This window comes from Sardina pilchardus, chromosome 10, assembly GCF_963854185.1.
Source record: "Sardina pilchardus chromosome 10, fSarPil1.1, whole genome shotgun sequence".
Classification (NCBI taxonomy): Eukaryota; Metazoa; Chordata; class Actinopteri; order Clupeiformes; family Clupeidae; genus Sardina; species Sardina pilchardus.
The window spans coordinates 31568695-31579752 of NC_085003.1; the positions used below are offsets into that span (position 1 = coordinate 31568695).

At 41.4% G+C, this 11058-nt stretch overlaps 2 protein-coding genes across 3 annotated transcripts; one reads left to right on the forward strand and one right to left on the reverse strand.

Moving 5' to 3' along the window:
- The first annotated feature begins 298 nt into the window (after positions 1–298).
- Positions 299–4655, forward strand: arl2bp (ADP-ribosylation factor-like 2 binding protein). Of its 2 annotated transcripts, XR_009940435.1 has the most exons (8): positions 299–374; positions 805–874; positions 1011–1072; positions 1155–1261; positions 1374–1459; positions 2427–2523; positions 3134–3822; positions 4016–4655. XR_009940435.1 is itself a non-coding variant. In XM_062547727.1 (7 exons), the coding sequence occupies exons 1-7, from the start codon at positions 356–358 to the stop codon at positions 3239–3241; spliced, it is 549 nt and encodes a 182-aa protein (XP_062403711.1). In that variant the 5' UTR covers positions 299–355; the 3' UTR covers positions 3242–4655. The 2 variants fall into 2 exon arrangements, 1 of the variants encoding a protein (XP_062403711.1); XM_062547727.1 differs by having other exon boundaries at positions 3134–4655.
- On the reverse strand, positions 4633–10787 carry pllp (plasmolipin). The gene is made up of 4 exons (XM_062547728.1): positions 10484–10787; positions 8664–8837; positions 8350–8466; positions 4633–5312 (listed from the first exon to the last, which is right to left on the reverse strand). The coding sequence occupies exons 1-4, from the start codon at positions 10613–10615 to the stop codon at positions 5202–5204; spliced, it is 534 nt and encodes a 177-aa protein (XP_062403712.1). The 5' UTR covers positions 10616–10787; the 3' UTR covers positions 4633–5201.
- Between the last annotated feature and the right edge of the window lie 271 nt (positions 10788–11058).

The window sequence follows — 11058 nt, forward strand, 5'->3', positions numbered from 1 at the left end:
AAGATATTAATCACCAACCATTAGCAGCTAGCCTTAGATCTGTCACTCAATACACATCTTCTGAAGTCATTCTGTTTTGGTGATTGAGGGATTGTGGATTCTGTTCGGCATAGGCTTGCTCTCCCTTGTTTTAGTGCTATGATCTAATAACGTCTGAACAGAATAGAAATGCATGCTAGGTGCGATGTATTATTACAGTAAAGGAAGGGGTATTGTAGACATCTCTGTTAAAGATTAAGCCTTAGATTGTTTTCTGCCCGGACAGATTTGAGCGCTGCACATGTTTCTTTCTTTTTTTTTCGCCGTTGCCTTGGCAGCAGTTGTTGAAGCGGAAGCCACGTCTGGACGTTTCAAAATGGACATACGAGAGAAAAGTGAGTATCCGTGGATACAACAATATCAATATATGTTTATTTAAGGTTGAGCTCTCTCATAGATGGGCCAGATGGTGTTCTCCTTAGCTGGTTATAATGGCATGGTCTGTTACTTTGCCGGATAAACATTGCGAAGCTAACGGCATCACAACTTGGAAGCCACCGATAGCATGTTTGCTAGGATTGATTAATCATACTATTCATTTGAGGTTTCTCGAAAATGCACTGCATATTATCGTGGTGTATTCTACGTTAAACCATCCCAGGCATTTTGTTGACTAGCTGCTATAGCTGCTGAAATCGAGCTAGCGATGAAAATAAACTAATGCAACATAAACATAATCTTAGCTGATGCACCTGTTCACTTATAGTGACCATATTGATACCGTAGTTTGAGTTTTAGGGGTGGAAATCTCATTTACTTCCTCAGATTTGCTGGGCTGTGGAGAGAATATTGTTGAAATGGACGACTTCGACGAGGAAGATTTCGCTTTATCAAAGTAAGTATCATCGCAAAGCAGCACTAATGTAGCTGCGACAACTTTCTGGTTGTTAGACTAATTAAATATAGCCTAATATTAGACGGGAAGATAACTGTTTTCACGCGTTAATTACTCCTTCTCAACCATCGTTCAGGTCATCAGCGGCAGATGCAGAGTTTGATGCAGTTATTGGCAACATCGAGGATATTATTATGGGTATGTGCAGCACTTCTATTGCAGATGTCTGGCGGAATAGTCTTTGAAAGACCTCATGTACACCGTCCTCTTCTTTCTTCAGAGGAGGACTTTCAGCGGTTACAGCAGAACTTCATGGAGAAGTACTACCAGGAATTTGACGACACAGAGGAGAATAAGCTCGTCTATACATCCATCTTCAATGAATATGTTAGTTGGTTTCTTAACCAAATTACTTTCCATTTCTTTAGGGTGCACACATACCATATTGGGGTGTGTTGGTCAGGTCAGTGTAATTACTCATTATACTGTATTTCCTCAGATTGACCTCCTGGAGAAACATCTAGAACAACAGCTTGTGGAGAGAATTCCCGGATTCAGCATGAGTGCCTTTACACAGTCTCTCAAGTGAGAATTATTAATGACATTACCACACCCAATCATTCATATCAGTTCTGTGATTTCTCCCCTCTCTCCAGTCAGGATTAGGAAAGGCATGATCACTGACCGCAACGAGCTATATTGAGAGATCTGTCCAGCTGCAGTCTCTGTGTTCTTCATTACAGGCAGTAGGCTATTTGGCACAGCTGTTAGATACTATTCAGGCCTGTTCAACTGATCAGATAGATAGATAGATAGATAGATAGATACTTTATTGATCCCCAAGGGGAAATTCAAGATGCTGATCATTGCACAGGACTAAGATAGGTTATATTTCGACAAAATCACAACACCTCCGATGAACAAGCCTTCTTACCTGCTTTGTGAGCAGTAGCGTTGTACTGTTATTATCAGTATTAGTAATACTGTAATTAGTAAGGGAGAAGAGAAGAAGGTAGCTATCATGTTCTCCCCCTATTACATAGAATACAGCCGCTTTGTTCTCTATGTTTATTCTTTACCACTAGATGGCGACACTCGCATAACTGATCATGCTGTTGTGTCAGACTGAGGCCAAGTGCTCTGGGGTGTACTCGTGTACTAACTGGCTTTTATCTCTCCACTAATGGGGCTTTTCCATTGCATGGTATCAGCTCAACTCGGCTCTACTCGATTTTGGTACTGGGTGTTCATTTTCGACTACAGCAAATTACCCCCATTAGCTAGCCGATTGCCATAACAACACCGTAGAAAACAACTGTAATGTCATTAACGTCACCTTTTGGTACCGGCTCAGCTCGCTTGGAACCTCAACTGAGGTGATACCAAAAATAGTACCAGGTACCAGGTACCAGTTTTTGCCAATGGAAAAAAAAAAGCGAGTCGAGTCGACTTGAGCCGATACCATGCAGTGAAAAAGCCCTATACTGTAACTGGCTGTATCTCTCTACTGACTGGCTGTCTTCTACTCTCTCATATGCTCTCTGTTCTATAGGCAGCACAAAGATGAAGTCTCAGGAGACATATTTGACATGTTGCTGACTTTTACAGACTTCATGGCCTTCAAAGAAATGTTCATCGATTACAGAGCAGTAAGTTGGAAGCCAACAGTAGTCAGTACCTGCCCTCTGTGAAATCATCAGGAAGTGTGTCATCACATGCATTATCTTTGGTCCGTGTGATTCTGTAACCAATGTTAATGAGGCATTTATTTTTAGCCACACAGCTACCTATTCCCTACAAACAGATGCATAGATTAAATAATCACCTAAGCACTTGGGAAAAGTGACTCATAGGTAAAGTGACCCAAGTATTCAGCAATGCATGGTGACAAATCACTGATATTAGCCAATATGTTAGTCACTGATTTGTTAGGAAATACTCCTGTCCACAAAAAGTGCACTTAACATTCCTTATGAACACAATCTTGCGCTCTCTCTCTGTCTCACATTCTTTCTGCTGTCACCTCCGAGTTGGTTGTGAGTGAGCTGAGTTTAACCGAGACTCCGTCTCTTAGTGCTGAATGTGACAGTGAAAGAACAGTTCAGTTCAGTTGGTTATAATAGAGACAATCTGAGCTAAATCCTCAAAATAGATAAGATACAGTAGCTACATCCAAAAGATGTAGTCTGTACTGAGTTGATCTGAGCCTGTCTGAGGCGAGTTGTTCTGATGTCGGTGTGTCCTGCCTCTGCCCTGCAGGAGAGGGAAGGCCGAGGGCTGGACCTGAGTGACGGGCTGGTGGTGAGGTCTCTGAGCTCTGTGGCCCCTACACCAATCCCTTCCACCGTGGCCGTGGGACCCAAGTGAGCCAGGAGACTCATCTGATCCTGACGCCTCCCCAATCCCAGTGCCTCTCCGACACCTACGCCTCCCTGATCCTCAAGGCATCTCCGACATCAACGCCTCCACAATCCCAACGCCATCCCAATCCCAACGTCCCCCCGAATCCTCAAAGCACCAACGCTTCCACAATCCCATCGCCTTCCCAATCCCAACGTCTCCCCGATCCTCAAAGTACCAATGTCTCCTCAATCCCAACACCTTCCCAATCCCAACGTCTCCCCGATCCCCAAAGTACCAACGTCTCCCTGATCCTCAAGGCATCTCAGACATGAGCGCCTCCCCAATCCCAACATCTTCCCGGTCCTCAAGGCACCAACGCCCGCCCAATCCCAGTGCCTCTCCGAAACCAATGCCTCCCCATCCCCAATGCCACTCCGGTGCATACTGAGCCTCCTCCGACCAGTAAGTGATCCGAACGCTTCGCTAGCCCTCACACCCAGAGCCACACACCTCAGGAGGGTGCTGGTCTGCTGTGGCAGGTTCCAACCACTGTCAGATGGGAATGACTGCTGGTACATATGACGTGGACTTTCCTGACTATGCCTGTGAGTTTGTAAGCTTTTGGCCTTTTGTTTCTCAAATGTGGTCTTCATAGACCGACTGTAAAATCTGTGTGTCCATATGCGGTTTTATGAAGATGTACCTGATCATAACATTTTGTTCCTGTATTTTTTCAGCATTAGAAAAACAGAGAAAGACTAATATTTATATGTTTATGTTTTTTTTGTGTGTGTGCAGATTCAGAGCGACGAGAGTGTGTGTGTGTGTGTGTGTATGTGTGTGTGTTTGCTTGCCTGGCCCTATTGTAAAGTATGTGTGTAAAGTGACTTATAGTTGTTATATGTTTCTGCATATACTCTAGTCTTGTTTCTTTTCACGTGTTTCTTCCAAATGGCTCACTTACAGGCTTTAGACAATAAGACATTGGTGTTATGTCATGTGTGTGCTTGACGTAACTCCATTGTGTTGTTAGTGAATTTATGATTATTTTTTGTTCACAGAAAGGGAAATGTTTGCACTTTGTTCAGTGCATGGCTGTAGATGGAGCAAGTTTCCATTTGAGAGGAGAACCCTCTCTATCTTGTGTCTACTGCAATTTTAAGGCTCTTTTATTTGTACACCTTCAAACAATACTTTTGTCCATCTCGGTCCCTTAGTTCTTTACACTTCTAAATGTAGTCCGTCAACTATACATCCAAACAACATCCCACTTCCTGCTGTTGTCACTGAAGTCCCTGAAATCGTCACTCCATCAGAGATGTAATTTTTACAAAATGGCTGTCTTTTACATGTACATATTTGTTGGTCAGGCTTTGTAAATATGGATGTGACTGGTGAGAATAAATGCAAACATGGTTTAAAATCATTTTGTACTTTATCAAAATGTCTTTTTCAGATTTTGTTCATGACATGTTAAAAAGAAAAACAAACCAAAAAATACAGGAAAGTGCATTCTCTGCACAACATAGATGATCTTTACATTAAGATTATGGAGGGACGGATGTCACAGTCCTGATGTGTGTGCACCAATACAAAAGCCTGGGAACTGTATCCATGGCAACACTCACATACTCGTCAGATGCTACAGTACACGGAAGCCTTCTTGCCTCCTTCCACAGTTGCCAGGATACCTCCAGTGAAATGAGGTCTTGCGGTACAAAATGTTCATAAGTAGTCAAGTAAAAAAAAAAAAAAAACACACACACACACACACACACACACACAAATGGAAAGAGGAACACTGGTAATTGTAAACTAGATTTCACCGCCACCTATCGTCCTAGTGTGGAGTGGACAGGTGTCTTCAGGGAGGTTCTGCTAAAGTGTGTGTGTGTGTGTGTGTGTGTGGGCGTGCATGTGTGTGTGCGGGCACGTGTGTGTGCGGGCACGCATGTATTGAGGGCTTTTTGTCCGGAGTGTTCTTCTACACTGGCACAGTGGAGCCCGCAGCATTGCCATTTCCATTTCCTTTCCAGGTCATGTAGGAAAAGAACGTGCTGGCTCCGTATGCCCCTGTCACTATACACGCAAAGATCTGTCAACAAAACAGAGATAAAGACAACTGGTTAATTACTGTGGGTGTGTTCTGCTCTTCTATAATTCTATAGATAAGACACAGCATGAAGGCCATTAAATAAGGATAAGCCTTTAACATGTATGACTTCTGGGCTTGGTGGCAACTGTGATTGTGTATATCTCTATGTCTATGTGTCGTGTGTCTCTTTTCTGTTCCGAGGCACTAGACTACAGCCTTGTCGTGATCGCTTGAGCTGGACTGTGAACAGGGCGTGTAGTGGAAGACACATTCCTTCCATAAATGGCCTATAAACCTACTCTACTATACTGAAAGTACTATGCTCTTGCTAGTGCATACTGTTACAATAGGCTACAGTAAATGCATTTTGAACAAAACAAAGCAAAAAGATTCAATAACGAATGTGTGGCAATTGTGAAGAACCGTTTTCCCTGAAAAGACAGGCATTTCAGTATTGTAAATGAGCACATTGCCGTCTACAGACTACAATGTACTCCGAATGCCTCACTGATAGCTTCTGTCCATTGTTGATATAAACTTGCACTGTTCAGCAACCTGTTAACACACTGAACTAGGATATTGGTTGTGTCACAATTTGATCCATTTTGAGTGGTTGTGTTAAATGTTTGACATCTGTACTTTATTTTTGTTTATACCTTTGGCCACTTGAAGTTACCATTATGCATCACAAGTGCATCACAATGCAAAATGTGTCTTATCGCATGAGAATAAGTTTAGCAAAATTGGTTATGGTTATGGTTATGGTTATGGTTATTTAGCAGACGCCTTTGTCCAAAGCGACATACAAATAAATAACAATACAAATTAAATTAACAGTGCACAATTACAAACTAGGGAGAATAGTAATATTATCAGTAAAACAATAATTTTAAGCACTAACCTAATGAGAAATAAAACAGTGAAATGAGAATAGCAATCAAATAAGTCACTCAGTTAATTAAATATAATAATAATAACTAAAGCATGGTATGGCTAAATTTAAGGACAATAGCAAAATAAATTTAAAATTCTATCAATAGACAAATTATAACAAAACAATACTATTATACAAACCATAACACATCACAAACTCAAAGGACTAAGTGCATATTAAATAAATATGCCTTAAAGATTAGTGAATAGGTCATTACTGAACTTCGGTGTTCCAGACTAGTATCTCCCTAGAAGGAGATCTAGGAGGGCGTGGCCAGGCGTGTGTGCAATTCATAAAACTGCTTAACTCTGAGCACTGTTGTGGTGGTAAGATGAAAATTCCTCTACCGTAATTTCCTGACTATTAGCCGCGGCTTATACATTGATTTTGCAAAATGTCTTCAGCTATGAGGTTAATACACAGGGACAGTTAATATGGTATTAATATGGTTTTGTTTCTTTTAACTTGCATTTAACACTGTCCTGCGGCTTATACAGAATGCGGCTTATATGCAGGAAATTACTGTATGTACTGTAGCCAACATGTAGTTGTATTTGTTTGTAAAGAGATGTAATTTACAGCATGTGCTTACGGGTACATAATGACCCATGGCAGGGTGTCTGTGTGTGGACCATGTACTGGATATATTAGTCTTTTTATAGCTGTCTTAACCCCAAACAAGTCCAGGCCTGTCTAGACCTACAGACAAACTTGCAAGCCAAGCAACACAAACCTTTGCCATGTGACATTTAACTCAAAACACACTATTTTATATTATTTATTTGTGTTGTGGTACGGTATACTATACTGTATTACCAAAAGTATTGGGTCACCTGCCTTGACCCCACATGAACTTCAGTCACATCCACAATCCATAGGGCTTAATATGACATTGGTCCACCCTTTGCAGCTATAAGAGCTTCAACTCTTCTGAGAAGGCTTTCCACAAGGTTTAGGAGTGTGTTTATGGGCATTTTTAACCTCTTTCATGCATTTGTGAAGTCGCACAGTGATGTTGGACAAGGAGACTGGCTCTCAGTCTCTGCTTTAATTCATCCCAAAGGTGTTCTATTGGGTTGAGGTCAGAACTCTGTGCAGGCCAGTAAGTTCATCCACATCAAACTCTGTCATCCATGTCTGTATGGACCTTGCTTTGTGCACTGGTGCACAATCATGTTGGAACAGGAAGGGGCCATCCCTGAGATGGGCTTGGTCTCTTAGTTCCAGTGAAAGGAACTCTGAATACTTCAGCATTAAGCAGGAGATTTTGGACAATTCCATGCTCCCAACTTTGTGGAACAGTTTTAAAAGCATGAAAAGCCAAAAAAACATTTTAAATGTTTTATCATATCAGTGCAGGGTTTGAATTGAGCTCGGGAATGTGTCATCAAATCGCTAAGAATCGCTAAGAATTGTGGGAATTTGGGATACGGTGGCTACTGCACAGATGTACTATTATGCACTTTAGTATTATGTGAATGAAGATGGGGGTTCCTGTAGTGTATCTATGTGGCAATTTGCTAGTATGTGAATGAAGATGGGCTTTCTGTAGTGAATATGTGAATGATGATGGGGGTTCCAATAGTGTATCGATGTGCTGCTGACCTGCTGAATATACTGTATGCCTACAATTAACACTATTTCATTACATTTAGCTCCTTGGACACAGATAGACATTTAATTGGCCATACACACCCTATGGTCCAACACCTGTATAGGTTGTTTAAAGAAAAAAAGGTTACATTAAATGTAACCTTTTTTTCTTTTAAACACACACACACACACACACACACACATATGACTGTTTTTAAGACAACGCTGCCTTAAATAAATACCAGCTAAGAATTCTCCAGTCCTGCTCTAAAAAGATGTATAGAATCTTGGTGTCAATATATTGATAACTTATCACCAGCAGAACTGCTACCGTATAGTGCCATCTCAATTTTTCATCTCTCTTACTTTCCATCCTTCTCTCCCACTGTCCTGTCCAGTCTTTACTGTCCTATTTAATAAATGAGCTAAAAGGCCATATAATATAACTTCAATAAGTGCACTACAATCAGTGATGTCAGTAGAGGCTGTAGTACTGTCTTCTATACTCACCGCGGCTCCAATCAGGTGGCCAGTTGCCCCAAACCAGTAGTATGAACCGGTGACTACACAAGTGGTTATGAAAGCAGTTATGTACAAGACAGTGGCCACGCCATCGTAGACCAATATCTGGGAAAGGAAACCCAACCAGAAAAGCAGCACCATCAATAACAGTATCGGTATAGTATAGCATAGTATAGTATAGTACAGTACAAAATAGTATAGTACTAAATACAGTATGCTCGTCGTTCAACATTAACATGTAAACAAATGTGGGTCTGGTGTTTGAAAATATACTGCACAAATGAATGAATGAAGTGACTTACCGTGAGGGGCCAGGGCACAAAGGATAACTTGTGATGAATCCCAAGGAGCAGCATACAGAACAGCACTATGGTCAGGATCCATAAGGTGACGGAGACAAACATTACCCAGCCAAGGGCAGGAACGAAGGTATAATGGATGCTAGCTATTAAAGACCAGACCAACAGACCAGCAGCCTGATGAGAGAGAGGGGCACAACAACAACACTTAGGACTGTGTGCAGCCACACAACAGAAAGCAAGGACAATGTTGAACTAATATAACAATTAGCTTGTAAAAAGCTACCCATGACGATGATGAACAGAAGAATGTATATCCTGACTTTCACAGGGCGTTAAAGCCTATTTGTATTGATCATTTGAGAGTGAGTGATATGGGCCTAAGGTTGAAAATTTCCATTTGCATTTTCAGTGTGTTTCCAAAATAACAATAAAGTGCTTAAACCATGGAGCTTTGTACTTTGTGCTGTAGACCTAAATGATTACTGCAATCAACACAATTCATATCAGCAAATAATTCCTCCGTAATCTAATCTGAACCTTCCTGACACAGTTTCAATGTAGGGCACTTCCCTAAAATGGATTGATAATAGATGAAAATAGGAAGTTAGATTTATTTACACCTTTTACAAACCCAGGTCGCTTACCAAACAGCCCTATACTGGTCCACCTATCCCAGATCTCCCTCACCTGGTCAGAATTAGTCCCAGGTATGTCCTTCACCTCACCTGGTCTGTCCTGGGCCTGCCCCTGACCACTGCCACACCTGCTTTAGTCAGCACTCATATGGGTTGATAACCAGTGAACAATCAAACTGCTTTGAACTGCAGACAATTAGCTTCATATTTAAGACAGAGAGAATAGAAACCGCATTTGTTCACTGAAATATAATGGCAATGCAATGCATCAAAAGTTCTGGCTGCTGCGTATAGGAAAGCTATGTAACATGAATGTATTAGCAATAGCGTTAATTGAAGTTATCAATGTTTAAAACTGTCACTAATTTTCTCTCTCTATGTTTTCTCTGTTATGTTGCCACTGAATTATGAAAATGACCCTTTGGACATTTTTACTCTGCCTCACCCTGCCAACATCATTCATTCAGGCCTCATGCTGTTTTCTCTTATCAGTTAGCACACGCTTAGAGCAAACAGTGGAGTCAAATGAGTTCTTCAAATATCTCTCGCACCACCATAAATGTGTTAAGTAAGGGACATACTGTATGTTACTTAAAATGAAGGTTAACATGTATAAAATTACATGTAGAATTTTAAACATGTCATCCCATTAATTTTACATCATAGGCCTAAGCATTGAGGACGTCGCGCCCCTTGATTATGAAACGTGGGTTAGGCGTCTGTGTGACTAGCATGGCCATAAAGGGAAATGTTTGAGGAGCAACCCCTTTGAAGAGCTCTAAAACAGAAACAGAGGTGGGGACCTTGAACCCACGCTCACATGGGGCCTGAGTCTTCACTTTTAACAGCTTCATTTCATCATGTTTACTGTGTTACTCACGCCAGTATATGCAGCAGGTGACAGTCACCATGTCACGCTGGAACATTATGGCTGGTCGTACACATTACCAGTATTTTAACAGGACACTATTACTCATTGATACAACCTTTGACTTTGGATTATGGAAGATTCTTCACCTTTAAATAAAGGGGGAGATTTCCATGCGTGTTTAAGTGCTGCATCCTATGATCCATGTTATGTTAAGATAGTAAAGTTGTGTCCTTGGCTAAACAGCGTTTATCTCCCAATTGATATTGAGGAAAAACAACTAGCTAAGATGAGACAAACGTCTGTTTTTCACTTACAGTCTCAACCATCATGAGGATGGCTGGTACGGTCCTGACAAACGACACATCCACTGCCATTGTGATGGTTCCCTGTGGTGAGGCAGCTGCAGCACTTGTGTGAGTGTTGACGCTTCCAGGGAAATCTGCCATTCAAGACCAGAAAAAAAGAAAACTTCTGGAAGAGGGAAAACACTCCTGTAGCTTAAATCCACACAATGTACAGTTCCTCTGTCCCTCACCGAGCTACTAGCAGTGGTCTGTAAAACACAGGTCCTTCCTGTCTCGTATAGTCACCTGAGTAGGTGTCTCTTCTCTCTTTCTGTTTCTCTCTCTTTCTCTCTCTCTCTCTCTCTCTATCCAACCTGTGTCCCTTTATCCTCCTCCCCATACCTTGATCACGTGCTGTGTGGGCAGTCTCTGTCTCTCGTGAATCACACATTAATGTGTAACAAGTTGAGCGTGACAGGGAGAGTGAATTATTAGTCAAACTTTATCATTCCACACCCAACACCCCACACAACCGTAGATCGTAGAGTGCTTGAATGTTTGAATGCATAGGATGCTACACTGTAAAAAATATAAATAGTTGTCAT